This window comes from Ascochyta rabiei, chromosome 8 (genome assembly GCF_004011695.2).
Source record: "Ascochyta rabiei chromosome 8, complete sequence".
Lineage (NCBI taxonomy): Eukaryota > Fungi > Ascomycota > Dothideomycetes > Pleosporales > Didymellaceae > Ascochyta > Ascochyta rabiei.
The window spans coordinates 1474906-1501869 of record NC_082412.1 but is presented as its reverse complement, the minus strand read 5'-3'; the positions used below and the strand labels follow the sequence as shown (position 1 = coordinate 1501869).

General features: G+C 57.1%; 13 protein-coding genes across 14 annotated transcripts, besides 16 other annotated features; 8 read left to right on the top strand and 5 right to left on the bottom strand.

Moving 5' to 3' along the window:
- Positions 1-94: 94 nt before the first annotated feature.
- On the bottom strand, positions 95-559 carry EKO05_0005440 (mitochondrial thioredoxin; the record flags this gene model as incomplete). The annotated part of the gene is made up of 1 exon (XM_038945997.1): positions 95-559. One exon carries the CDS (start codon positions 557-559, stop codon positions 95-97), a length of 465 nt encoding a protein of 154 aa, XP_038798454.1.
- Positions 560-966: 407 nt separating this feature from the next.
- EKO05_0005439 (Alcohol dehydrogenase (NADP(+))) lies at positions 967-2043 on the bottom strand (the record flags this gene model as incomplete). The annotated part of the gene is made up of 1 exon (XM_038945996.1): positions 967-2043. One exon carries the CDS (start codon positions 2041-2043, stop codon positions 967-969), a length of 1077 nt encoding a protein of 358 aa, XP_038798453.1.
- A 1240-nt stretch (positions 2044-3283) lies between these two features.
- EKO05_0005438 (uncharacterized protein) lies at positions 3284-4270 on the top strand (the record flags this gene model as incomplete). Its single annotated transcript, XM_038945995.1, has 1 exon — positions 3284-4270. The coding sequence occupies one exon, from the start codon at positions 3284-3286 to the stop codon at positions 4268-4270; it is 987 nt and encodes a 328-aa protein (XP_038798452.1).
- Positions 4271-5238: 968 nt separating this feature from the next.
- EKO05_0005437 (uncharacterized protein) lies at positions 5239-6181 on the top strand (the record flags this gene model as incomplete). Its single annotated transcript, XM_038939968.1, has 3 exons — positions 5239-5506; positions 5556-5612; positions 5661-6181. 3 exons carry the CDS (start codon positions 5239-5241, stop codon positions 6179-6181), a joined length of 846 nt encoding a protein of 281 aa, XP_038798451.1.
- A 1487-nt stretch (positions 6182-7668) lies between these two features.
- On the top strand, positions 7669-9059 carry EKO05_0005436 (uncharacterized protein; the record flags this gene model as incomplete). The annotated part of the gene is made up of 2 exons (XM_038940182.1): positions 7669-8025; positions 8073-9059. 2 exons carry the CDS (start codon positions 7669-7671, stop codon positions 9057-9059), a joined length of 1344 nt encoding a protein of 447 aa, XP_038798450.1.
- A 347-nt stretch (positions 9060-9406) lies between these two features.
- EKO05_0005435 (uncharacterized protein) lies at positions 9407-10573 on the bottom strand (the record flags this gene model as incomplete). The annotated part of the gene is made up of 2 exons (XM_038940176.2): positions 9407-9991; positions 10046-10573. The coding sequence occupies 2 exons, from the start codon at positions 10571-10573 to the stop codon at positions 9407-9409; spliced, it is 1113 nt and encodes a 370-aa protein (XP_038798449.2).
- A 650-nt stretch (positions 10574-11223) lies between these two features.
- Positions 11224-12039, bottom strand: EKO05_0005434 (uncharacterized protein; the record flags this gene model as incomplete). The annotated part of the gene is made up of 2 exons (XM_038940159.1): positions 11224-11898; positions 11950-12039. 2 exons carry the CDS (start codon positions 12037-12039, stop codon positions 11224-11226), a joined length of 765 nt encoding a protein of 254 aa, XP_038798448.1.
- Positions 12040-12563: 524 nt separating this feature from the next.
- Positions 12564-12604: a tandem repeat.
- Positions 12605-12723: 119 nt separating this feature from the next.
- Positions 12724-12770: a tandem repeat.
- Positions 12771-12845: 75 nt separating this feature from the next.
- On the top strand, positions 12846-15785 carry EKO05_0005433 (5'-(N(7)-methylguanosine 5'-triphospho)-[mRNA] hydrolase; the record flags this gene model as incomplete). Its single annotated transcript, XM_038945994.1, has 1 exon — positions 12846-15785. One exon carries the CDS (start codon positions 12846-12848, stop codon positions 15783-15785), a length of 2940 nt encoding a protein of 979 aa, XP_038798447.1.
- Positions 15444-15493: a tandem repeat.
- Positions 15786-15877: 92 nt separating the features above from the next.
- Positions 15878-15903: a tandem repeat.
- Positions 15904-17556: 1653 nt separating this feature from the next.
- On the top strand, positions 17557-20220 carry EKO05_0005432 (AAA ATPase cdc48; the record flags this gene model as incomplete). The annotated part of the gene is made up of 5 exons (XM_059636602.1): positions 17557-17603; positions 17662-17689; positions 17741-17796; positions 17846-18095; positions 18148-20220. 5 exons carry the CDS (start codon positions 17557-17559, stop codon positions 20218-20220), a joined length of 2454 nt encoding a protein of 817 aa, XP_059492585.1.
- A 391-nt stretch (positions 20221-20611) lies between these two features.
- On the bottom strand, positions 20612-21040 carry EKO05_0005431 (uncharacterized protein; the record flags this gene model as incomplete). The annotated part of the gene is made up of 1 exon (XM_038945992.1): positions 20612-21040. The coding sequence occupies one exon, from the start codon at positions 21038-21040 to the stop codon at positions 20612-20614; it is 429 nt and encodes a 142-aa protein (XP_038798444.1).
- Positions 21017-21087: a tandem repeat.
- Positions 21088-21357: 270 nt separating this feature from the next.
- Positions 21358-21393: a tandem repeat.
- Positions 21394-21406: 13 nt separating this feature from the next.
- On the top strand, positions 21407-22183 carry EKO05_0005430 (uncharacterized protein; the record flags this gene model as incomplete). The annotated part of the gene is made up of 1 exon (XM_059636601.1): positions 21407-22183. One exon carries the CDS (start codon positions 21407-21409, stop codon positions 22181-22183), a length of 777 nt encoding a protein of 258 aa, XP_059492584.1.
- Positions 21716-21760: a tandem repeat.
- Positions 21842-21874: a tandem repeat.
- Positions 21988-22010: a tandem repeat.
- Positions 22011-22042: a tandem repeat.
- Positions 22043-22075: a tandem repeat.
- A 175-nt stretch (positions 22184-22358) lies between the features above and the next one.
- Positions 22359-24079, top strand: EKO05_0005429 (uncharacterized protein; the record flags this gene model as incomplete). 2 transcript variants are annotated; one of them, XM_059636600.1, is made up of 4 exons in its annotated part: positions 22359-22632; positions 22694-22855; positions 22920-23213; positions 23355-24079. In XM_059636600.1, 4 exons carry the CDS (start codon positions 22359-22361, stop codon positions 24077-24079), a joined length of 1455 nt encoding a protein of 484 aa, XP_059492583.1. The 2 variants fall into 2 exon arrangements, with proteins under 2 accessions (XP_059492583.1, XP_038798443.1); XM_038940058.1 differs by having other exon boundaries at positions 22920-24079.
- Positions 22877-22936: a tandem repeat.
- Positions 23615-23648: a tandem repeat.
- Positions 24080-25297: 1218 nt separating the features above from the next.
- EKO05_0005428 (Superoxide dismutase) lies at positions 25298-26167 on the top strand (the record flags this gene model as incomplete). Its single annotated transcript, XM_038945991.1, has 1 exon — positions 25298-26167. The coding sequence occupies one exon, from the start codon at positions 25298-25300 to the stop codon at positions 26165-26167; it is 870 nt and encodes a 289-aa protein (XP_038798442.1).
- A 280-nt stretch (positions 26168-26447) lies between these two features.
- Positions 26448-26472: a tandem repeat.
- A 349-nt stretch (positions 26473-26821) lies between these two features.
- Positions 26822-26846: a tandem repeat.
- Positions 26847-26945: 99 nt separating this feature from the next.
- Positions 26946-26964: part of a tandem repeat that runs on past the window's edge.

Here is a 26964-nt window from a genome sequence, read left to right as displayed (position 1 = left end):
CGGAGCGTCAGGGCCATGAACATGATCTTAATTTCTATGGGGGGGTCAATGCTTCAAGCGCTGTATTGGGTATCGATATCCTCTTCACCTAGCTCTACTTGTTCTTCTGCATCAATCTCTCGAGCATGCTTAAGCCATCGCCATTGCTGGCCGCCTTCTTCTCCGGCACTGGCTTGTCCTCAGCTATCGGCTTCTCCTCTTGCGCTTTTGGCGCTGCTCCACCGCTGCCCTTCAGGTCCGCACTGGCACGCTCGATCACCGTCTTCAGCTTCCGCGGGTCAGCGCCCTTGATCTCCTCGATCTGCTTCCCGTCCTTGAACAGCAAGAATGTCGGCATGGCCTGGATGCCGTACTGCGCGGCGATCTCCCGTGCTTCGTCGACATTGACCTTGACAAACGCGAACTTGCCTGATTGGGCGTGGGTGGTGCTGAGCTGGTTGTAGATGGGGGCGATGGTCTTGCAAGGCGGACACCATGTCGCGTAGAAATCCGCGATGAGGTACGTGTGTCCCGAGAGGAGGGTACGGAAGTGCAAAGACTGCGTGACTTCTGTCGGCATTTTGAAGCTATCCTTGGTTTTCGGGGAAATCAAGCTTTTGTCGATGTTGTGTGGAATGCTCCAAATTGGGTAAATCGGCACGGGCTGGCACGTGTTTGCGCAGGTGAGTAGCACAATGTTGTTGGCTTAATCAAATGTTCGGTCTCAAAGCAGGGTATTGTGGCTTTTGTACTGACTTCGACGATGGCGCGATGTTGTGGAATCTTCGATGTATGCCTTGTAGAAGAGGATTCAGGCGTAATGGTCTGCAGCATTTGTCATCTCGATGCCCCACCTGTGTATGAACGCTCTGCTGTGGGATCAATTAATTCATTCACCCATGACATTGCGCAGGTAAACACAGGTAATCTCTTGAAGGATATCTTGATTTGGATCGCTTTCATTCAGGATTCATACTCATTAACTATCTAATCGGTATAGTTCTCGTTCTTGAGAACAAACCTGAACCTGGGCTTGCCATCCTCAAAGTCGATGATCGCCTGGTTGGCCTCCTTCAGAGGAACGATCTGTGTCCAGGGCTTGATGTTCTTTTCTGCAACAAGGTCCAACATCTCTCTAATCTCGGAAGGCGAACCAATGGCCGAACCGGTGATGTGGATAGCCTTCTGAATCAGGGCGAAGGCCTGGAAAGCAGGGAGCGGGTCCTCGGGTGCGCCGACCTGGACAAAAGTACCGCGGAAAGACAGCAGGTTCAGGTAGCCGGGCAGGGGCATCTTGTCTGACGAGACGGTCGAGACGATCAGGTCCAGAGAAGAGGCGTTCTTACCCTGGTCCCAGCCTTCGTCGCCGGTAGCGATGAAGTTATCCGCTCCAAGCTTCTTTGCGTCCTCCTCCTTTGCGTGCGAGCGCGAGATGACGGTTACGCTCTTCGCGCCGAGCGCCTTTGCGAAGAGAACACCGAAGTGGCCCAGACCTCCCAGACCGACGATACCGACGTTCTTGCCCTTTGCGTTATATGTCTTCAAAGGGCTGTAGAGTGTGACACCACCGCACATGATGGGTGCTGCAGCCTCGCTGGAGATCTGTTCGGGGATCTTGAACACGAAATGGCTCGGTGTGCGGTTGTAGTTTGCGTATCCACCATATGACTTGTCCTTGCTGAAGGGAAACATGGCGCCATAGGTAGCAGCCATGTTGGCGCAGTGGTTCTCGAAGCCATCCGAGCATTGCGCACAGTCAGGCTTCAGGCAAGAAGCTGCCTGCGCACCAACACCGACACGGTCGCCCTCTTTGATGTGCTTGACCTTCTTTCCAACCCTGACAGCCTTGCCAATGATCTCGTGGCCGACAACGCAGGGGTAGGGTGTGGGGTACCAGCCTGAGCGGAGGGTGTGGAGGTCAGACCCGCAGATTCCGCAGTGAGAGATCTTGATGTCGACGTCGTCTTCGGTCCAGGTCTTGGGCGTGTACTCCTCCCACTTCATCTTGCCCTCGGCGGACTCAGGGCCGTGGCCACACCAGCCTTCAAACTTGTAGTCGGTCATTTTGGTAGTGTAGGAAGCTGCTGCACGTGGATTGGTAGTGACCTGGAGGGGGTTGTATGTAGTTTTGATTAGTGCCGAAAGCAGGCGTGCCAAATCCTCTTATATACGTTTGCATATCATTTCCTGGCCGCGTGGTTCTGTCCGACACCCACCGAAAGCTACCGGATCAGCAGTACGGTAGACACCAGCAAGGTATGACGCGCCAGGTAGGTGCGTTGACGTCAAGCATATCCATTGTTGAACGTTTCTAGTCGATGGCGGTCTGGACTTACAGTTAGCGGCGAAAAAGTGTATTCCAGCATACCCCACAGCCGGATATACTGTAGCTCCAGGTCAGCAACTTACATATGGCGAAACGGTGAGCAGAAGCGCCAAAGGCCTTCCTTTATGTTAATGGCATCACCATCTAGGTACTCTTCGAACTTCATCTAGGTACTCGAGTTGTCTGCAAGGTCAATTACGTTGTCCTTCCACATCGACAAACTGGCGTATGAGAGTGCTTGGGCATGACGTCCGAAGAAATACAGACGCTGCTCGATGAACGGGCCTTGTTCCGAGTGGCGATAAGGCGATGAGGCTCACAGTGCCCCGTTATGAACGCACCATCAAGTGTAGACGATTGCGGGCTTATCGGGGTTAGCAGCGGCAGATTCTTTTGTAGACAATGCAGCACCTTTCCTCTTCCAGCTTTGCCCACCGATAGTTCCCATAGCCAACCAGAAAACGTGGTTCCAAATGCTGTTCACTGGTATGTGGAGTTTTCGGAGTTAATGTACGTCAGTCTCTTCGACAGGAAACGAATCCGGCGTACTGGCTGCTAATGGTCCGGGTTCATATTGATGTGCAGAAGCACTCAGCAGATTAAAGATGCCTGCGTGATAGCAAACCGTAGCCGTTTCTCGTAGTCTGGCAAGGCAAGTGCTGCGTCTGGGATGTTCGCAACATACAACGTCAGTGTCGTGTAGACTACGTTGCACGCTAGTAATGCACGTTGATGACCCGGCAGATGTGGAGACCGAATAAAGGCCGCATTCCCAACTTCTCCATGAAGAGATGAGAGTGCAGCTTGGTGGTTGCGAGACTGTCTGGCATGGTCTTAGGAGTTTACGGAGAATACACTTGGTAGGAGCAGAACGTAGGACGATACAAAAGGCACAATGTCTGCAGCATCAGAAGTCAACCAATTTATCAGTCACTTTCTCATCTCCCCTGTCCATCCAAATCAATCTCAACAGCAAAAATGGTCAAGACACTCCAGTTCCAAAATCTCACCGTCAACTCCCCAGGTTTTGGAGCCATGGGACTCAGCTTTGGTCTAGGCAGCAACCTCTCCTTAGAGCAAGCAGAGCCCGTCCTGCTGAGAGCCCTCGAACTCGGCTGCACATTCTGGGACACCGCAGTCGTCTACCAAGCCGGCGTCAACGAGAAACTGCTTGGCGACTTCATCAGGAAGCACAACGTTCGCGATAAGATCTTCATCGCCTCCAAGTGCGGTATCAAATGCCTCAATGGAGAGTCAGGCATCACAAACTCCGCCAGCCACATCAAGGAATACATTGACGGCACAATCGAGCGTCTCGGCTTCACACCAGACCTCTACTACTTGCACCGCATTGATCCCAACACCCCTCTCTCAGAGTCTATCCCCGCACTTGACGAGGTCCGCAAGGCGGGAAAGACAAAATACATTGGACTGTCTGAGTGTTCGGCAGCGACCCTCCGCAAAGCCAACTCGATCGCCAAGATTGACGCTGTGCAAGCCGAGTACTCTGCCTTCGAGACCCTTCACGAGACCGACGGCCTGATTGACACCGCCAAAGAACTCGACATTGCATATGTCGCCTACAGCCCTCTAGGCCACGGCTGGCTGGTCGACAACTTCGACTACGCGTCGCCGGACGACTTTGCACCAGACGACTTCCGCCGTTCGGTGCCCAAGTTCCAGGGCGAAAACTTCTACAAGAACAAGGCTATTGTGGAGGAGGTGAAGAAGCTGGCGAGCAAGAGGGGATGTTCGACGCCGCAGATTGCGCTTGCATGGGTTGCGGCGCAGGGCATGATTGCGATCCCGGGAACAACGAAGAAGGGGAGGCTGGAGGAGAACTTTGCTAGCAGGGAGATCGAGCTGACTGACGAAGAGAAGAAGGAGATGAGGAGGATCATTGATGCTGCTAAGCCACATGGCAACAGGTACGCGCCGGCGCAGCAGGCCGCGGTGGGGCATTGAGTGTTGTATTTATTGCTGGGACATCAGCTGAATAGATGCAATATCGCAAACCGTTGATAGATGCCATCTGTGTTCAGAGAAGCTGCCAATACTCTCCACTCTGTGGTGCAGCTGTGGACCAATGATGTGAATAGTTCGGATGCTCTGGTCTGCTTCGTGGATACAGAGCTGCGATTGGGAGGACATTGGCGGCAGATGCTCTCGAAAAATCACCCAAGACCAGATGCACGACGGGTCTGCGATGCTCGAACGATAAAGTTGAGGCCTCAATTCTCCTCAGGGGCGCGATTGGGCCGCTAGGTCGCGCTCAGGGACCAGCGGGCGATCCCATTGGGCACATGCTTTTCGTCTTCCCTTTTCGACGACATGGACACATCTGAGTGCGCTGTTGGTAGGGATCATGTTGGAAGCTTCACGTGACAGTCAAACACGGCGCGGTTGCCCTACGATACGATGACATCACCTTTGGGCCCAGGTCCATAGAGGTGAAAACTCGAAGATTTGAAGAATGCCAGCGAAGCGGTGACAGACAAGGGGAGGGTTGTCACAGACGATGAGTTGTCATCGTGTCCAGCCCATGGTCAAGTGCAAAGGCCATTCCCGCACCCGCGCGGCAACCGAAGTGGGGCCCTTCACCATGGCAACGCAGCTATCAGCGGTTGTTTGTCAGGATGGCAGCTGAACCAGCGCTCTCCCGCACGGCCATTCCTAGACAGGCCCAACGCCCAATTTCAAGGTCCACTGAGCTCGAAATAATCTCCTTCTCCGCATTTGCCAACTCTTAGCTGCATGCACCCTCGATTGCCCTTGCTGCAACGCGACTCACTCTTCAACCTTATCTCAACTCGACATCCACCACTACATTGCCGGCCACCATTGCACACACTGCAAGCGCTGCAAGTCTGCAAGTCTGCAAGTCAGCTGAGCGCTCGCGACCACTTTGCGACAAAGCCGTTGCACGTTTCAAGATGGAGGCGCTGCTCTCCCTGTCGTTTGACAACATCGCGTCAAAGGACACGGCCAAGATCCGCAAAGGTCTGCGTCAGATCGAGGGCATGCTGGCACATATCTGCCTCGACGGTAGCAAAACAAAGCCCGCCACGCCAGGACACCGTCGCAATCAATCCGCCATTAACTTGGGCGAACAGCAGAATGCACCCAAGAAGCTAGGAGAGCTGTCAGAAGACCCTGCATTTCGAGAGTTTTTCCGCCTGCAGGATGGATTCGAGTGGAACGGTGCGCATCTCATAGGAGGTCAGATGGAAGCCTTACTAACCTGCGCCAGTCACCACCCGGGTCGCAGACTGCCTTGAACGACTGCTCGGCATGGGCAGCAGTAAGAGTAAGATGCCCGCCCTTTGCTCCCACAGTCCTTGCTGACAATCTCTAGATGGCCAGAACGACATGCTCATCCTTGCGTCGCTGTCCAACCTCCAGGGCCTCCTCCTCCTGCACCCACCGTCGCGCATCCTCTTTGGTCGCGAAGTCTACATGAACATCCTCCTCGACCTGCTCGACCCTTACAACTGCCCCGCCATTCAGTCACAATCGATTCTCGTCCTCGTCACAGCGTTGCTCGCCACACCGCAAAACACGCGGATATTCGAGCAGATGGACGGCCTGCTTACCATCACAAGTTTGCAGAGCGACGAAGAGACAACGCAGAGCGTGAAGGTCAAGGTGCTCGAGTTCCTGTATTTTTACCTTCTGCCTGAGGCACCCCCGCTGTCGAGGAAGCTTGCCAGTGCGTTCGAGAGGCGAGGCAGTACCGACAGCACCAAGAGCGTCACGAACAAGAACACCCGGTCGCAAGAAGAGAAGCAGCGCATGCTGGGAAAGTACATCGCCAACGTCGATTGCCTGTTCGAGGACATGCAGGACTCTGACCCATTCACCAGCGTTCGGGTATGAGCATCGTCTCGCCGAGCAATGGACTGGTCGCCATTTCATTTGTACATGTACCCTTCTTGTCACTATTAGTCGGTCCATCGCCGCAGTCTCCTTATTGTTTTGATTCCAGCAAGCGAGGCGTTGGAGGGGCGTTCAGCAAAAACAGACCGTGCGTTACACGTCTCCTGGCACTTCAGTGTGCACTGTTCATTTGGGTGGTAGGGTTTCCATAGCATCAGCATACCGGTACTCGGCAGGCGCACTTCCACAATTTAAACTTCTTTTGTAATATAGCATCCTGGGAGCCGCCTGCATTCTTGAGCAGGGATGGCTCTGCTTAAAGGGCGTAATCAAGTCGTGTTTACGCAATCGGAAAACATTGACTCGCCAAGTGACAAGATGCGTTCTGCAAGGCTAGCACGCTTTAGTGGGATGTCGTGTCGGAGAAGCCAGCACGATGATTGGTCTGGTGCTCGGGAGTAAAACCTGGGAGGAATGCTGATGTCGAAGTCATAATGATATCGGCAAGTTGGAGGTCCTTACATGGTGGCTGAACAGCGCCTCATGCAAGTCGAAACAGTAATAGATGATGTAAGCTCGCAAACGACGGTTGATCAGTAACAGACGGTCGGCTGTGAGATTACACTCTCGGCACCTCGTAGGCTTATCCTGCAGCCCTGTCGTACTCTCGTACTTGGCTACAAGCGACACGTGACGTCGAGCAAGGAATGGAACGGCGATTCGTCCGGGCACACGAGCTTGTACGACAGCGATGACTCGGCCGTAACAAACCTGCGACCAGAATGCCAGGTCGGATGATCGGATTCTCAGACCCCCGATCACAGATGGTTCGTAAATCAGCACATCTCGCGGACGTACGACTGTGCTAGCGCCGGCAGCCATGGAAGCTAGGCTAGTTCAGGCCTTGGCGGCTGATGGTAATTGATGTCGCGTGCTCTGCCCTGTGCATCCCAGTGCATGAATACGCGCTCAGTGGCCAGCAAACAGTGTCTTGATACCGAAACCTGCTTAGACTGACAAAAGCATGGGGTACATACGATGTCAAAGGTCCGTACGCCACGTCCGAATGAAGTATGCGTGACGTCTTTGCTGCATGTACTCATGCGCCTTCCGGATCTCGGCTGCTTCGTTCGGGGATTATTTTGGCGAGTGGCAGTCGCCGTAGTAGTGGCGCCCGTTTAGATTTGATCATGCTATCAAGCTCTTAGTCTGGCAAGTCCTGCTATTCTTCTTCCTCTGTCCTCCTCTGTCACTGCTCGCGCGGGAGCCTCTGATTTGAATCCCTATCTTGAGACACCGTAAACAATCTACCCGCCACTGGTATCTCGACAACAAAGCAGACGCGCTTTATTGGCGAGCCACCCTGCGGGATCTCACTCCTGAGCCAAGTCACTCCTATTTGACCTAGAGAAACACACCAAAACACACCTTCACACCTCAAGCTCAAGCAATCTACGCAATCGCATCAAACCTCGACACACACTGCCATGGGTATAGGTGCGGTTGCCGAGCCACTTGTTGTGGTAACCCTACTCTTTGGAGGCGCCTGGGTCAATCGCAACAAAGAGTACAGACTGTTCGACCGACAGAGAGAATCGCCATCGTCCTCTCGGTCGACGTCGCCAGGGTCTGAATCAGGACGTTCTTCGGTATCGTCGAGCGCATCGTTGTTGGCCAATATCGACGAAGTACCGAAATGGCGGACACGTGAGCTTCGGTTATTCGGTCTCCGGACTGCGGTCACATCGCCAAACTCTAGGCGATTCAAAGACTATTTCCTCAGCCGACTTCTCAGGAAATTGCCCTTCCTGGTTGAAGTCTGGTATTGGGCACTGATCTACTGGGTAAGAATTGTCGTCTTGTCTCATGCCACACTTGCTGACGATCATAGGTCTACCAACTAGGCCGTGCCTTCAGCGCCGTTACTATGCTCGAAGGCACTGTGAACGTCGCCCGCCGCCACGCCCTACAGCTAATTCACCTCGAGCAACGCCTACACGTATTCTGGGAGCTTTCGGTCCAACACTGGTTCCTCCAGCATCCAGTACTCCTTCACTGGACAAATCGGACATACTCGTTCATTCACATACCCGGCACAATCCTCTTCCTTGTGTTCCTCTTCTTCTACACCACCATGCAAAACCGCATTGAGCTCCCGTCCTACCACCAGCGCAACCACAAATCGCTCTCCCCTTCGCGCAACGAACCCCACGGCAGCCCCGCAGGCCCGAAACTGTACGAAGCGCGCCGCCGTACGATGGCGACATGCAACCTGATCGCCTTCATCGTCTTCACACTGTGGCCCTGCATGCCACCCCGGCTACTCTCCGACCCAGACGTGGCCGGCGCTGTGGGCAAGGAGGCACGCAGCTTTGGCTTTGTCGACACGGTGCACGGCGCTGAGGGCGAGAGCTCCGTATGGACGCAGAACAAGTTCTGCAATCAATATGCCGCAATGCCGAGTCTGCACTTTGGCTACTCGCTCCTGATCGGCCTGACGATTCTGAGCCTGCCGCTAGCGCCGCAGCATCAGCGGAGCAGAGTGTTGAGTGTCCGGACGCCGTTCGCTGGCAAGACGATGAGACTCAGGCTGCCGAGCGCGAGGAGGCTGGCGTGCTTGATCGTTGGAATCGCGTACCCTACCATCATTCTCGTGGCTATTGTCGCAACGGCGAACCACTTCGTCCTCGATGCCGTGGCGGGTGCAATGGTGTGTGGGTTGGCGTGGACAGGGAATAGGGTGTTGTTGAACTTGCTACCGCTGGAAGACTACTTTCTGTGGTGTGTGCGGATCGACAAGCCTGAGCGTAGGGCGGTTCTTTTCGAAGACGGGGAGGACGATGAGAGAGTACTGAAGAAGGGCGTCGTTGTCCACTAAGTTGAGAGATCAGGAATGAGCGGATACTGAGTTAATGACTAATGTTATGAGCGAGTCTGATAGGTTTGAGATACCCTAGGAGCTCTGTTACGGGCTGAATGTTTAGTGTAGCGTTGGTGAATCGACTGTTCCAGATACTACGAACCGGAATCCTGCAGTTGTGAGACGTACAAGGCTGAAAGATGACATGCAGATCAACAGTACACCCAAGGAACCTTTCCATTGCGCTTGAGCAAGCGATCATCATCCATCACTCCTCAAAGCCACTTCGCCCGGTCAAGCACTCCCCACACCTCCCGCCGCCAGTCAAAACGAACCAGGACCCCCCCACGCATCTCACTACAAATCTACTCGGCGGACCCCAACAACACGGAACAATCCATATCCTTCCACCGAACCCCACCCCTCTTACAATCCAGCGAATCCGCGGACCACAACCCAGCCCTACACTCGCCACAGCTCCTCCAAGTCTCCTCATCGCTCCACACACACTCCCCCTCTCCCTCTCCCGGGGCTCTCACGTACCGAAACCCAACCCTCGACGCGCCGTACTCGAACGGCCCAACTTCCAAATTCGCATACCCCGGCACCAAGTGCTGGATACTCGTTTTCAACCCCGGCGTTAGCGAAAGCGAGAGCGCCATGTTTCCGTTTTTGTAGACTGCGCCTGCGATGGGGGAGGTGTTGGGGCTGCAGGATTCGTAGAGGAAGAGGTGGAAGGGGAGGATTGTGGAGATTTGGTTGGATGGGGTGGCGGGGAGTGTAGTTTGAATGATGAGGGGGTGCAGGGTTACGGTGGAGCCTTGGATCGTCACGAGGTTTTCGGAGGGGAGAGAGGGTGCAGGTGGTGGGGGGGAGATTGTGGGTTCTTGACCTCGTGCGGAGAGGGTGGGGGGGTTGTGGTCCACGAAGTAGCACGTTCGGTAGGTCAACTGGAAGGTTGGTCAGCACGCTCCATGCGCAGGGAATGGGGATTCGGTACGCACGCGCTGGTTTCCGCGCTGGCCTGTCTGGCAGTTCAGCGGCCCCAGTGTCCACGGCTGCGCCTTGCACCATCCGCACGGATACCCGCCTTCAGAGCTCCACTTGCAGCCGTCGTGCTCGATGCCGAATGCGTGCGAGGCGAAGTCGTACGGGCCGACGATCTGATCGTGTCCAGGGTGGAGGCTGATCTTGGTCACCTGCTCTGCGTTCAGGTGGAGTTCGAACATGACTCGTCCGTTGCTTAGCCAGCCGCGGGCTTTGAGGACGCCGGCGTCACAGTATTCGGAGATGCTGATGCTGGTGCGGTGGAGGTTTTCTGGCGTGGTACGTACGGAAGTCTCGTTTCGTGGTAATAGACTGGGGGCTTTGAAGGGAGCGTCCAGCGTGGTGACGGTGTTGTCGGCGATGGAGTGGACGGCAATGCCAGCTTCGAGAGACTGGACTGCGCCGGTTGTATTGCCATCAGCGGGCGCCGGAGCGGCGAAGCAGATACCCACGAGAGCAAGTGGGAGGAGACGGAAGAACCTCATGATAACTGTAGTCGTTAAAACTTGCAGGGGAGTAATTGTGTGTGCAAGAGAGCGTGAGTGAGGAGAAGGGCAACGTCGAGGTGAGCACTTTAATATTGTGCGAGCGCGAGTACAGTGATATCTTGCGGAGGTGAAGGTGACCATGCAGTGAGAGGCAAACGAAACCTGTGACCACTTTACTCCAATCGTCTTTCCGGCCATGTAGAGATTAAAGGTTGTGTATTACACTCGAGTCTTCTGATGTGTGATTGTACACTTGCAGTACAATAGAGGACTCGTGCGACAACGGTGCGTACAAGAGGAGTACATACACATCAATGAATGTAAAGTAAACAGCGTGTTACAGTCGAGAATACTAGCGGCTGATGTACAAGGCCCTTGCACTGCCATGGACGTGACTCGGACTGTTTGGTTCAAGCTGTAGTGTGATTGCGTCGAAGGCAGTGACCACTGATGACGACAAAGGTGAGAACTAGAACAGATGTGATTGTGATGAAACGATATTACAATGACTATGGGTACAGCTGACTTTAGGAATCTTGGTGGGTATCTGTGGGGCACGACTGGGCCAACAACAAGCGCTTGAACGGAGGGCTCGACGACCAAACGACTGTCTATGCAATCTGGGGAATGACAAAGGAAACAACTCATCACCGTCTGCTGCTCTTTGTGTCGTTGCGGCTAGGTCGGTCGTCCCTGGCGCGGCCCATTTCTTCGTCAGGAATTCTATCCCGGCGGCCAGAGTAAGCGCGCTGAGGCTGGCGGACGTTGTCGTGGCGGTCATCAAAATTGCCACGGCGCTCCTCCTCTTCGTCGGAGAAGTCGACGTAGACGGATGCAGGACGCGGACGGCTTTCCCTGGGCAGCTTCGAGTTTTTAGCCTTGAGCTCATCGGGCATATAGACCTTGTCTAGGTGTTGCTCCAGCAGGCGGACGTTCTTGCCGTTGCACTTGATGGCAGCGTCTGCGAGGTCGCCGATGAAGGGAACGAGGCCGACGACAAAATCGAGGGCAAGGTTGAACATCATCATGAGCAGGACGCTCTGGGGCAGACCGCACGCTACTTTTCGCATACTGAGGATGAGCTTGAGGGCGAGGAGTGCGTCGGCGGCGTCACCAATGGCGGGCACAAGACCAATGACGGAGGACCAACCGAAGCGCATGCCCATGAAACTGAAGAGGGCGAAGTCGAGGCGGTAGGCAGATTTACGGGCCCTGGCGAGGATGTTGGCCTCCTGCTCTGGAATGTAGGCGGGGATCTCCTTCTTGACTTTCTTCGTCTTGCCGGGCTTCCTTGGGTGGGGGATCTCCTCGTAGTAGGGGTCCTGACTCGCGGTCAGTCAACGGTCGAGGGCGACGGTGTGGAGGCGACTTACATAGGGTCCAGCGGCGGCCTTGTTTGCATACTTGCTCATCTCGCCGGAGAGCATCTTCTTCGCGGCGTACTTTGCGACGAGTTGGGCCATGGCTGCGGTGTTGTGGATGGGTGGGAGAAAGGGGCTGCTGGGTATGGGTGCAGTGGGAGAGGCAAGGTGCAAAAGAAACTTATATGTCGAGGGTTTCTTTGGCGGTGGTTGACAATGCGCTGCACGGCGGCTGTCTCACAAGTGTGGGCGGAATGTGGTTGGCTGGCGGGTGTCGTCTCCAGAAATTCTGAAACGGGCGCGTGGCTGGCTATGAATAGAGAGAGAGAGCACAAGCAGACGGTCGGGCAAACAAACAAGTGGACAGTCAGGCAGACAAGGCGAGGGACGGCGCTGCTGCTCTTATGGCGTCGAGGGGTCGGCGGTGTGCTGCTGGCTGGGCTGCCCTGATTCCCACGCAGACGCGATACAGTGTGACGTGACGGTGTTTCTTAGCCCCGTCTTCACCTGATCGATCTACACGGCTGTGGCGAGTGCTGTGGCGGTGTGGCGGTGTGGCGGCGCACGGCCACGGCGCGTTGGAGCTCGGTGGTGTGTGGTAACGCCTGTGGTGACGCCTGTGGTACCGCCTACGCCAACGCCTACGCCAACGCCTACGCCCACGCCTGCATCTGGATCATTCCCAATTCTTTCACCTTCTCTGCGTGCGGTAGTGCACGGCGATCCACTCTCTCTCGCTGCACGCCCGCGACTCTTCCTCTCTTCCAGTGGCAGCTTGCTACGCAACCGCGGCCCGCAGCCCGCAGCCCGCAGCCCGCAGCAGGCAGCCCGCACACGTCCCCCGCCGGCCTCTCCCCCTCACCCTCGCTCTCCAGGCGTGCAGAGCATGCTGCGCGACACCGGCCAACATGACCATGACCAATACCAAGATGACGCTCGTTGACTGGCTCGACGACCTGTGCGTGCGCTTCATCGTCAACCTGCCGCAGGAGGAGCTGCTCTCCGTCGAGCGCATCTGCTTCCAGATCGAAGAGGCCCAATGGTTCTACGAAGACTTCATCCGCCCGCTGGACCCCCACTGCCTGCCCTCGATGCACCTGCGCAAGTTCTCCCAGCTCATGTTCCAGCACTGCCCGCTGTTCTCGGCCTACTCGGCCGAGCTGCACCAGCAGGCCTACGACCAGTTCCTCGCCTACAAGACCCGCGTCCCCGTCCGCGGCGCCATCATGCTCAACCAGGACATGACCCACGCCGTCCTCGTCAAGGGCTGGAAGAAGGGCGCCAAGTGGAGCTTCCCGCGCGGCAAGATCAACAAGGAGGAGAACGACCTGGACTGCGCCGTTCGCGAGGTCTGGGAGGAGACGGGCTACGACCTCAACCAAGCCAGCCTCGTCCTGCCCGAGCACCAGATGAAGAGCATCACCGTCACCATGCGCGAGCAGAGCATGATGCTCTACGTCTTCCGCGGCGTCCCCATGGACACGTACTTTGAGCCCCGCACACGCAAGGAGATCTCCAAGATCGACTGGTACAAGCTGACGGACCTGCCCACCGTGCGCCGCAAGAACCAGGCCCAGCAGCACGGCACTGGCCAGGACCTCATCAAGGAGAACAGTTTCTACATGGTCGCTCCCTTCCTGGGTCCCCTGAGGGCCTGGATCAAGCTGCAGCACAAGCTCGACAAGCAACGGGCCCGTGTCGGGCAACACGTGGCACCGCCGCCCGCCATAACCGATGACGACGATTTCCAGCCCGAGCGGTACGATGCCACAGGCAACGAGGGCACTGCGCAACCTGCTGCACAGCCCCTTGACGACGACAACTTCGCCAACCTCGTCGCGCGACTCGGACAAGCCCAGACCCCGAGCGAGTTAGCAGCCCAGTCGTTGCCTTCTGTCGATCCCGCGGCAGAGCTCAAGAAACTGCTGAGTGTGGGCAGAGGACCAGCTGCACCTGTAGAGGCACCGGGCATTCAGCCTCAGGCAAACCCGCTGCTAGCCCTGCTGCAAGGGAACAGCGGCCCCAGAGGATCCTCAGGCTCTCTGCCCCAGACACCATACGAGCAGATCGTGCACACGCCAATGCAACCCCCTCAGAGTCCACATGGCCAGCACCACCCTTTGCCGCCGCAGATGGGTCCCCCGCCTCCGTTCCCCTTCCCACCGCAACAGAACATGCATTTCCAGGGATCGCCACAGCACCCGCAAGACATGCCATTGCACCTTCCACAGCACTTCATGCCACCGCCTCCGCCTCCTAATCAGAACTTCCAGCAGCAGCAAAGCTTCGGCCAGCCACCGCCTTTGCAAGAACAAATCACCGGTGCGCATGGCAGGCCAGAAGCACCCCATGCGTCTGGTTTGCCCACGCCAAAGCTTACTGCTCACGCTCTGGGTTTGCTGAACTCGTTCAGAATCAGCGAACAGAAGCCCACCCCACCGCAAGCTCATGCCTCGTCGCTGCAGCAGCCTCAGTACAGCACACCGAGACTGCAGCAGCCGCACCCACAGTATCCACCTCACGAACTCGTGTCTCCTCCACACGTGATGAGCCCGCCCACATTTCAGTCACCTCCACTGAGCCAACCACAGCCAAAGCCAAGGACTGTGCATCAAGACTCATTGCTCACGCTTTTCAGTGCGACGCCGCCGGCGAAGTCTCCCGCACCAGCAGAGCCAGCAGAGCTCTCGGCATACCCGTTAACTCCCGGCTTCGTTCAGGCGCAGCCATCAACAGGCCAAGGCAACCCTCCAAACCAAACCCTGCTCGACCTCTTCAGCACCAAGCCCAAGACTGGACTCACCTCGGCTACCGTCAATGGACCGGTCAATGCGCCCGACTTCGATACGGTGAAGAGACGCAACCGACCATCCATCAACGGCAACTCTCGCGGGCCTTCTCCTGCGACTCAAGTCCCAATGGCACGAGTTGGGTCGGAAGTGACTGTTATTGCTGCCTCGAAACACGCTCAACAGGCCCACGGAGACGTATGCGCAGCGCCGGCGCCGGCTTTCCAGCCACAGATCCTGAAGCGATCTCAGCAGGCTGCACCAGCCCCTGGACATACGGCGCACGCACAGGGCCTGTTGGACATGTTCAAGGGCCCATCACCCCAACTTGCAGCTGCTCAACCTGCCGTTATACCTGCTCCCACAGCACAAGCACAAGGTATGCTCAATACGCTCAAAGGACCTTCTCCTCAGCCAGCAGCTGCCCGGCCGGCCCAAGCCCAAGGTCTTCTAGACATGTTCAAGGGATCTCCTCAAACAAAGCCTGCACAACCTGCGACGACGCTGCCTGCATCTGGTGCACCCCCAACAGCTCAGGCCCAAGGACTTCTGAACATCTTCCAGAACCCTTCCCCACAACCATTCGCTCATCCCGCACAAGTACGATCCGTCGCGTCCCCCGCTACCCTTGCGGCGCAGCCCACCTCCTTTCACAGGCGCGAGTCTGTCGCATCAGACCAGCGCAACGCTCTCCTTGGCCTCTTCAGCAAGCCGTCGCCGCAGCCCACAGCCCGCGTACCCATGCAGCAGTCGCACAGCCCGCTGCCATTCAGCCGGACGCCGAACCCACCGACGCCCAAGACCGCCATGTCCGGCCTCGTCAGCCCCGTCAGTCCGATGCAGCAGGGCAGTCGCACTGGCACGCCTGCCGATCTGGCGAGCAGGAGCCGCATCTCGAGCATCGGCGAGCCTACACCGGGGCAATCTGAGGTGCCAGTTCTGCAGGGCCCGGGCTTTAGCTTGGTGGGTGCGAAAGCGAGGGAGAGCGACGCGAAGAGCCCTGTGGATAAGACGTTTTTGCTTGGGTTCTTGGAGGACGTGGCGCGGCGTGGGCGGTGATGCGTCATTGGAGTAGGTTATTTGGCGTTTTTGGGAGTAGGGAATAGCTAGCGATGTTCAGCACGGTCATGCATGGGAGGTTTTGTGCTTCTGCATGGCGTGGCATGGCATATCATGGTTTGCTATTCATAAGAGATATATCGCTGTATTCACACAGCGCTGGACGACGTCCAGAAATCAAAAGGTCCACAAACCGTCTTCGTGAACGTGATGGTACTAGCAACAAGCACCTCTGCACGTTTTCAAGCCACATGTCATCTCCCCCGATACACATACGCGGGCACCACCACCGCACCGCCATCCTCAACTCGCACCTCGATCTCCTCCACGACCCGCTGATACCCGTCTCCGTACCGCCGGCGCAGTGTGGATTCGAGGAGGACCCGCACTTCGTCGCGCAGCCCGCCTAGGAGCACGCCGTTGACTGTCATACCATCCGTTTGTTCGCCTTTGTCTACCTCGCCATCCCCTCGATTCTTCGCTCCATCCCCTCGACTTTCCACTCCATCTCGCCCCCTCAACTTCAACACCGCAGGCGTCATGCCCCCAGCCACGCACTGCACAACGCTCCATTCGCACCCGTGCGCTAGTATGCTGGCCAGGTGTACGGGGTTGGACAGGTGGCAGGAGAGGAAGATGGGCGGCGCGGGCGAGATGGTCTGCATGTGTAGTTTTGAACGCGGCCAGGGGTGGATGCTGGGCCCCGGGCGTGGAGTGTAGGGTTCATAGTTGTAGGCGGTGGAGGAGAGGGGGAAAGGGAAGTAGAGTGTTTGGTGAGGAGGTGCGCGGTGTGCGTGTGTGGGTTGGGGTAGTGTAAGCATGTTTTGATGAGTGCGTGATTCGCAACGTGTGGAGGATGTGGTGTATGATAGTGATTGAGCTCCTTAAGTAAGATAGAGTGCAGTGTGAAATGAAGATGTGGTTCGCCTACAGCTTGCCTACGGTACGTGGAGTAGACAACGAGACGCTTGGATATGCAGTGTTCAGTTCTCTCTTCTCGCGGCGTTGATCCATGGTCGCTCACTCTTGCTATACCTTGGATCGCGAACGAAAAACTCAATGCAGAACCTGTAGGCGAATATTCATAAAAGGACCCTCGGTACGTAGAACGTGGGTAGCAGCACGTGTCGTGGTTCATACCTGCGTGACCCAACCAGTTGCCTTGAACTGTTTTCCATCTCTTTCATCGATCGCAATATTGAAATGCCGCCCAAGCGCTCAGCTTTGAAGATGGGTGGTATGCGTAGAGCCGCAACCGATGGTGGTTGTTGGCGCTAGCTGCTCTGGGCGACGGTGGCAAGCAGCCAGGCACCACAGCGAACGCGTCGACATGCCTGTCTCACCCAGGAGCTTCAAAACGTGATACAAACAAGCATAGACTGACCATGTTTGCTTTGTTCAGCGGGCGGCGGGCGGCAGGTCAAGGGCCACTGTGTTGAGTTTGAGCGTCGCTCGGCTGGCCTTCCATGATGCATTGACTGGATTAGTGAAGCGTCGTCCGTAGTCTTCCAAAGGTTTCTATTTGGTGTTGCGGGAAGGCGCGCTAACAGATGCTTGGCAAGCGGACCCACGCTGAGGCAACCTGGAGCTTCACCGTCACCGACTGACCCGAGCTTCTACTTAAACTACCACGCCCGCCTGCACTCCACTCCATCTCCCCCATCACCCGCCACACACCACCCCCAGCCCTACCACGCCGCAGCTCTTGGTAGCACCCTCCACATATTTCAAATAACCACTCCCGCTGCACATAATCAAATAGAACACCACAATGTCCGCCGAGCCAGACCACGCAACGCAGAAGCCGGATCTGTCCAAGTACGTTCACTTGCCACCGATGTGTTCCAAGTGAGATGCAGCTGCTAACAGACCCCAGGGACCCTTCAGGCGCCGAGCCCAAGACCGTGAGCGCTGCTCGACATGACGCTGAAGTCACCCACACTGACCCGCCACAGGAAGATGAGATCGCAACTGCCATCCTCAAGAAGAAGAAGAAGCCCAACTCCCTCATGTGAGCATCTCCAGCCCCTGCAGAAAGCAGTCTCGTACTGACTTCACAGTGTCACCGACGCCGTCAACGATGACAACTCCATCATCGCCCTCTCAAACAACACCATGGAGACACTCCAGCTCTTCCGTGGTGACACTGTCCTCGTCAAGGGCAAGAAGCGCAAGGACACAGTCTTGATTGTGCTTGCAGACGACGACCTCGATGACGGCTCAGCGCGGATAAACCGCGTTGTTCGCCACAACTTGCGCGTTAAGCACGGCGATGTTATCACCATCCACCCTTGCCCAGACATCAAATACGTATGTATCATCCGCGCGCCTCGACAGCGCCCGAAACTAACAACTCCCACAGGCCAAGCGCATCGCAGTCCTTCCTATCGCAGACACAGTCGAGGGCATCACCGGCTCATTATTCGACGTTTTCCTGGCCCCATACTTCCGCGAAGCCTACCGACCTGTACGACAGGGCGACACATTCACCGCGCGCGGTGGCATGCGACAAGTTGAGTTCAAGGTTGTAGAGGTCGATCCGCCAGAGTTCGGTATCGTCGCACAAGATACCGTCATCCACTGCGAGGGCGAGCCGATCCAGCGCGAAGATGAAGAGGGCAACCTTAATGAGGTCGGCTATGACGACATCGGTGGCTGCCGCAAACAGATGGCACAGATCCGTGAGCTTGTCGAGCTGCCGCTAAGGCATCCCCAGCTCTTCAAGTCGATCGGTATCAAGCCGCCGCGTGGTATCCTCATGTACGGCCCTCCTGGTACCGGTAAGACGCTGATGGCCCGTGCCGTTGCCAACGAGACCGGAGCTTTCTTCTTCCTGATCAACGGTCCCGAGATCATGTCCAAAATGGCTGGTGAGTCGGAGTCGAACCTGCGCAAGGCGTTCGAGGAGACCGAGAAGAACTCGCCCGCGATCATCTTCATCGATGAGATCGATTCTATCGCCCCCAAGCGTGACAAGACCAACGGTGAGGTTGAGCGCCGTGTCGTTTCGCAGCTGCTCACCCTCATGGACGGCATGAAGGCACGCTCCAACGTTGTTGTCATGGCCGCCACCAACCGACCCAACTCGATCGACCCTGCCCTTCGTCGTTTCGGCCGCTTCGACCGTGAGGTCGACATCGGCATTCCCGACCCTACAGGCCGTCTCGAGATTATGCAGATCCACACCAAGAACATGAAGCTCGGCGACGACGTCGACCTCCAGGTCATTGCCGCTGAGACGCACGGTTACGTCGGTTCCGATCTGGCATCTCTCTGCTCCGAGGCTGCCATGCAGCAGATTCGTGAGAAGATGGACCTGATCGATCTTGATGAGGACACAATCGACGCTGAGGTGCTCGACTCGCTTGGTGTTACCATGGAGAACTTCCGCTTTGCCCTTGGTATCTCCAACCCCTCTGCTCTCCGCGAGGTCGCTGTCGTCGAGGTTCCCAACGTCCGATGGGAGGACATTGGTGGTCTCGAGGAGGTCAAGCGCGAGCTCATCGAGTCCGTGCAGTACCCCGTCGACCACCCCGAGAAGTTCCTCAAGTTCGGCATGTCGCCCTCGCGTGGTGTGCTGTTCTACGGTCCTCCCGGTACTGGTAAGACGCTGCTCGCCAAGGCTGTTGCCAACGAGTGCGCTGCCAACTTCATCTCGGTCAAGGGTCCTGAACTGCTTTCCATGTGGTTCGGTGAATCTGAGAGCAACATCCGAGACATCTTCGACAAGGCCCGCGCCGCCGCTCCTTGCGTTGTCTTCCTTGACGAGCTTGATTCCATTGCCAAGTCGCGTGGTGGATCTCAGGGCGATGCCGGCGGTGCTTCCGACCGTGTTGTCAACCAGTTGCTGACCGAGATGGACGGTATGACATCGAAGAAGAACGTTTTCGTCATCGGTGCCACCAACCGACCGGAGCAGCTCGACAATGCGCTGTGCCGTCCCGGACGTCTCGACACCCTCGTCTACGTCCCTCTGCCCGACCAGGCCTCGCGTGTCAGCATCCTGAAGGCCCAGCTCCGCAAGACACCGGTTGCGTCGGACATTGACATCGACTTCATCGCGTCCAACACACACGGCTTCTCTGGTGCCGATCTTGGGTTCGTCACACAGCGTGCTGTCAAGCTCGCCATCAAGCAGTCGATTGCTCTTGACATTGAGCGCCGCAAGGCTCTCGCCGACAAGGGTGAGGACGTTGATATGGAGGACGAGGGCGAGGACGCTGTTCCCGAGCTCACCAAGGCGCACTTCGAGGAGGCGATGCGCTCTGCTCGTCGCTCCGTTACGGATGTCGAGATCCGGCGCTACGAGGCGTTTGCACAGTCGATGAAGAACTCGGGCGGCTCGAGCTTCTTCCGCTTCCCTGACGGGGAGCAGGCGTCGAATGAGCAGAACACGTTCGGCAACGCCGGGGAAGACGAGGATCTGTACAACTAGGGGGTTGCTTGTGTGGTATAGGAAGGGTTAGGGCCAGGGGTCAGGTTCAGGTTTAGGCCCAGGTTCATGAGGGGGTGCTCATGCGTGGCATGAGGATCACGTTTTGCGCATTCCATCTTTCACATATTGGCATGGAATAGATAGAGGCGACTAATTGCGGCGCTTTGATGACGAGTGTTGGTATGCCAATGCGAATGAATATGTTTATGAGTATTCTTCCATGTACAGGACTGGAAGTTGAGTGTTGTGTTGATGTGTTAAATTTATTGGTGTTTTATTAAGTGATTTATTAAGTGTTTTATTCATGTGTTTTATTCATGTGTTTTGTTTACAAGTGTTGTATTTACAAGTGTTTTGTTAACAAGTGTCATGTTTGTGAGTGTTTTTGTCATCATTCCACGTCAATCTGAACGACCTTTTCCAACTCTCTCCTGACGCACCTCGTGCCATCCCTGACGACGTCCCTTGGTAACCTGAGATGCAGCGTCTCGGTCGCCTCGTCCTCGCCGTTCCCGTACGCACCTCCATTCACCGCACTCGCCTTGCTCCCCTCTCCCTCGCTCTCGCCCTCGGCCATGGACTCCCTCACCCTCTCCATGGCCAGGGCATACGCCTCATTGGCCGTGGTGGCCTGGCCCGTGCGAAACAGCTCTGTGATGTAGGCGCGCAGCGAGGCTTGGAAGCCAGAGGTTTGCAGCAGCTGGGTTAGTGTGGCTTCGATGTTGCGGATGCCGCCTGAAGAGAGGAGGGCGCTGTAGATGCTGTTTCGGAGGTCGGAGGGCAGGGCTGAGGCGTGGGTGGGCGTGAGGTGGATGGACATGCTGGGTGGCGGTGTTCTAGTTGTTGTGGTGGTGGTGGTGGCAGTGGCAGTCGGTTGGGAAGGTGTGGCCACTGCTGAGCTCAGGTCGGCCGAGGTCTCTTTCTTGCGAGGTGTTCGGCGGGCAAACGGGTTGGTGTCGAGCACGTGCCGGTTGTTAGCTGGCGATCAGGGTTGGTAGGTAGTGGTTCGCCGAGTTTCAATGGACAAGGACTTGTTTCCTCCGGGCCAATGCAGATCCTCCTGAGGTGCGGGGGGAGGGCTGCTATTTTGATATTCGCGTGAGGTGATGCAGCGTCGTGGTGGATGGACGGCGTCCCGTGCTGTGCTGTGCTGTGCTGTGCTGTGCTGAGCTGAGCTTGCTCGGAGATGATGGTGAAGGCAAGCACAAACACAAGCACAGAGTGGCCGAGGAAGGGGCTTTTTGTTATTACAGCGGCGGTAGTTCAGTCAGTTGAGGAGGCCAGGCTCGGTATTGGGTACAGAAGCAGTGAATGGGGTGTGGCTAGGGTATTGGATTCAATGAACATCAGCGCTCGGACGTTCCCGCATCGGTGCCTCTGCTGGCCGCCTTGCCGGCATGGGCGCTGGCCAGGGTTGGCCATGTTGGCATGGAGAAGATGCGCCATATCCTACATAGTAGTCGCAGGCAGCTTGGGAGGAGCACCCAACTACGCTGCACCACGCTGCACCACGCACTGCACCGCTGCACCGCACCGCACCTCGCCCTCGCCTCGACCCAAGCGCTCCAGCACGCCGGTGAAGCTTGCATTGCAGTCTCTGTCTGCCCTGGCCGCCCTCTGTTGCTGCTGCTGCTGCTGCTGCTGCCGCTGCTGCCGCACCGTCAACGCTCGTGCCGTCTGCGCCCCCCCACCCACCGCCTCTGCTGCACTGCTCCGCCGTTGTGTACCGGCACCAGCACCGCAGCGCTTCGCAGCCCTCTTGACGGCCCACCACCACAGCCACAGCCACAACGACGACGACGACGACGACGACGACGACGACCACCCCCACCTCCACCACCGCGGCCACCACGACGCCCTCGGTGCATCTGACACAGCGCCGACGTCTGCTCGTCGCGGGCGAAACACGCCCGGTCGTTCTCGCTTCGCCGCAGACAGGGGAGCCGTAGCAGCGCCCGCCTAGACCGTCGTCGTTGTCGTCGAGTCCAGCGGCGCGCGAGACTGCGGGTCCTGCTCTCGGCCGCACGAGCTCCAGCTCCAGCTCCAGCACCGCCTGCCCGCACATCCACACCCACGGCACGCACCGCCCGCACCGCACTGCAGCCCTTGCGGCGACGTCATCCACACCCGCCGCCAGCATGGCGTACAACATCCTCTCCAAGTACCACGAGGACTCGGACGCCGACGACGAGTTCGAGCGCGGCGGCTGGCAGCGCGACCAGGTCGCCGTCGAGTACGAGAGCTCGCCCACCAGCTCCGGCCCGCTGAGCACCGAGCACACCCCGACCACCTTCACCCACAGCAGAGACAGCCGCATCAGCCCCACCGGCCTGGTCGTCGACTGGAGCGCCGAGCAGGTTGCCGACTACATCTCCGACCTGGGCCTCGACCAGTATGCAGACGCGTTTGTTGGTACGTCGCCCCATGGCCCCTCTCGACCGCCCGCCCGCGCCGCTAACACAGCCCCGTGCAGACGAGGGCATCACCGGCGACGTCCTAGCCGCCCTGCAGCACGCCGAGCTCAAGGAGATGGGCGTCGGCAGCGTCGGCCACCGTCTGACCATCCTCAAGGCCGTCTACGAGATCAAGGTCAAGCAGAACGTGCCTATCGAGCCTGACGACTACGTTCCGCTGTGTAGGTGCTTGCGACTTCTGTCCACCGCCCCACCACCCCTAACCACCGCTGACCACCACCACAGCCGCCGACACCTCCGCCCAGGAGGCACCCCCCACCCAGGACGACTTTGCCAAGGTCATCCGCGTCGTCCAGGCTCGCGACGAGCGCATACACACAGCCGAGTCGGAGCTGCGGCACCTGCGCGAAGACCTCACCCGCGTCATCGACGAGAACAAGCGTCTGCGCGAGGAGATCCTGCCGCTCGTGCGCATGCTCAAGGAGCAGCAACAAATGCTTCCCACGCTGCCCACAACCCACGAGCACGTCGCCTCGCCGCCGCCCACCCAAGACAACCGGACCGGTAGCAGTCTGTCCCGTAAGTTCTCCACCAAGAAGCTTTTCCTAGGGTCAGCGCCCAAGAACCCGTCTCCAACCATTCAGGAGCACCGCGCCCTCGTCGACCACGCCTCGTTAGACCCCTCAGCAGCAGCCGTCGCAGCTTCCTCACACCTCACAGCGTCACTAGGTTCGAGCGCGCAAATGTCGCCCAACTCCATCGCCCAGCCCTCGCCCACCTCCCCCGCATACAACCAAGGACGCACGCAGTACACACGTCCCGAGATACCACGGAGCCACCAGGACCACGACAACACGCAGAGCTGGGCCTCGTCCTGGAACTCGGAGCAAACAGCCACCAACCGCGACCCCCGCGCAACCCCCGGCCCTCTTTCTGCCCGGCCAATGCGCACAAACGCCGCACCCGCTCCCACAGTAGACGACCGAGACCGAGACCGAGACCGAGACCGAGACCCCCCTCTGTCTGGCGGCTCCAACGCGAACAACCTGCAACCATCCACCAGCTCCCAGCAAGCTCCCTCGTCGAATCCACAGGTCGAGATATTCAAATCTTTCCGCGTGTCCATCGACGACCCCTGCCATAAGGTTCTTCCTGTAGCGCTGAAGAAGTACAACATCACCGCAGACTGGCGGCAGTATGCGCTGTACATTGTACACGGCGACCAGGAGCGTTGTCTGGGCTTGAACGAGCGACCTCTGATACTGTTCAAGCAGTTGGACAAGGAAGGCCGGAAACCCATGTTTATGTTGCGAAAGCACGCCGCGCCAGAACAGGGCCACGTCAGTACCGTTGGCGGAAACGACGTTCGAGCCGTGCCTCCGAACAGCGGATTCGGGTGGGACAACCAAAACCGAGGGACGCCGCTGCCGGGTGGTGTGCTATAGTCCTTGGACGAAGCGTCCATTCCATCGCAAGAGCAGGGGAAACACGCACACCCTAGGATGTTGGCATATCATTACGAACGGAGTTTGGCGCTGCCTGCAAAATCATTTACCTGGCGTTTGGGGCTTGCTTCGTTTCGACCTTGTTACGCAATTGTTCGCTTCCCATCTTGCACATTACGAAGAACGGATTGACGGCCTTTTTGAGCAGCGAAAGAAGGATGTGGAGCGGATACGAATATGTTGTCATGTAGGACTGTTGCGAGATGTTGGGCTCTTCATTCGAGCTGCACGTATGTCGTTGAAGATTTGTACGCTATTGTAAGCGAGCGTACTGGCGCTACTGTGGTAGGGTAGCAGAGGCTGATGTAGGTCGGAAATGCACAAGTACACCTGCTACGTCAAAAGACTGACGAGACTCAAGACGCGCACTTGGATGCTTCCATTCTCTTTACGTCACTTTGACTACTCACACCGGCGCTGCAGACATGACTGGGTACAAGAACAACTGTCGAGGTGCTACCATGTCTTTGACCTTTTCGAACACGTGCCTGGATTCACCACATTGCGCCTTTCAAGCCAGCGTCGTCATCAGCTGCAAGCTGCACCACAAAAATCGCCCTTGTTCCTCACAATTTCTTTGCCCCTTTCCTAATTGCCGTTTTTTTACAGCCCGCGGAGCCTTCCAAGATCCTCCAGGCCAACTCCCTTCGCTAAAAAGTCTTGATGTCATACTATCAACCACCAACATCAATGCGTACCCTGACGCGCCCCCGTCCACCTATCCATTGGAAACTCGACCGCACGACGAATAAATGCGATTCTACGGCATGACGGTGTTCTAGCGTGTCTGGGACGAACACGATGCACCCCATTCCACGCTACTGCATCTCCGCACCTCGCCAATCTCGCGTGGTTCGATTGTCAGCGTGACGACGCGGCATCGTATTTCCGCGTGCCGCTTCGCTGTGCATCTCGATAGGTCCTGTGGAGTGAGACAGCAAGGCTGAGCTGCACGATTGGAATAACGGTGAGGCGCAGGACGGCTGGGCTGATGAGTCTTGTCGTCACTGTAGACTGTTCCTGGGCATGGAATAGAGCAAAGTAGGCGTGCGGCTGCGAGAATGCAGGGAAAGAGTGAGAGCTGGACTATAAAGGCTTGGAGCGCTCTTCGCATACACGGGCAGCTACCATACCATCACTCGCAAAGCTTCTATCAAGATGCACAACTTCATCCTCGCCGCAGGCTTCGCAGCCCTAGTTTCGGCTCAGTCACAGGTCGTCGAGGCACCACCCCCTCCGCCTGTCCTCCTGTCAACAACAAAGTCTGGTGTCCTTCCCATCATCCCCTCGGCAACTGGCACCCCCTTTGCAGGCGTCGACACCCTCCAGGGCGCCATCATCTCGCCTCTCCCCCCCAACCCCAGCTACACTGGTGTCCTCGGTCCCGCACCCTCGCAGACCAACCAGCCGGCTGCCACCTATGTTGCCACCCTCCCCGACTCCATGTTCAACCCCCTAGTCGGCGACGCAGTCCAAGGCACCATCTCCGCCGTTGGCTCATCCTCGGGCGTCGAATTCATCGTCAACATCACCAACCTGCCCGACCAAGCCGCCTACGGGCCCTTCAACTGGCACATCCATACGCTCCCTGTGCCTGCCGACGGCAACTGCACCGCGACAACGGGCCACCTAGACCCTCAGAATATTGGCGAGCTGTACATGTGCAACCCGGCCGCGCCCGCTACGTGTCAAGTCGGCGACCTGGCAGGCAAGCACGGCGGCAAGATCTCGACGCCCGGCAGCTTCAGCACCAGCTTCGTCGACCACTTCCTCAGCACCGAGCAGGGCAGCCCGGCCTTCTTTGGCGGCCTGGCCTTTGTCCTGCATACGCGCAACACCTCCAGGATCACCTGCGCCAACTTTCAGATGCACGGTGGCGCTGGGAACGCCACAGCCGGTAATGGCACCATTGGTGGCAATGCGACGGCGACGAGCTCGGGTGGCTTGCCCGAGTACACGGGCGCGGCGGGTCGCTTGACGGTCGGTGCGGCGGCTGTTGTTGCTGGGTTTGCTGTTGCTTTGCTGTAGGTTGGATGTCAAGTGGATTTTTTAAGATTTTTTTCAAATACTCTAATCTTTTAAATACCATCTAATCTCTTCCGAACGATGAAGGTGCGATGTGCGACGTATTAGCAGTGCATTCGAAACCTTGTAGGGGAGCAGGAGAGAGAGTAAGGGTGGGGGAAATGAGGGTGATGCAGATGTGGATGTGTTTACCTTCTTTGTGTTGTGGTATACCATGCACTCTGTACTTTCGGATCTGTAATCGCCCACCTATTTAATTAATTAATTATTTAATTCTTTATTTATTCATTCATTCATTCATTCATTCACTCGTCTCCAATCCCCCACCTCCCATCTCCCATCTCTCGTTCCCCATCCATCCATTGACCCCACCAAACCACCCTCTACCACCTCTCCACTCCACTGCCCTCCCATCCCGCACACCAAAAACTCAACATCCGCATCTACCACCCAAACAACCCGTCTTCGTTCCACCACGCAGACACCGATGTTTGTATCGCAGAGAACGCAGCGTTTTGCAGATTCATCAAGTAACACATGGTTAGGATCTGGCATTTGGGATTGGAGTTTAGGATAAGAGAAGTGCGGTTTAGGCGGCATTGATACCTGTTCATGTAGATGGTGATACGGCCTTGCGGGGCGTTGGACGGACGGAGATGGTGGTGGTGGTGGTGGTAGTGGTAGAGCAATGTAGGGGATCTTTCAGACGCATGGAGAGGTGCTGGTGAGCGAGCTGGTGGATGTAGCGACGGCGCTGAGTCGTGCGAGAACGATAGGAGCCGGTGGTGTTGGGGGTGGGG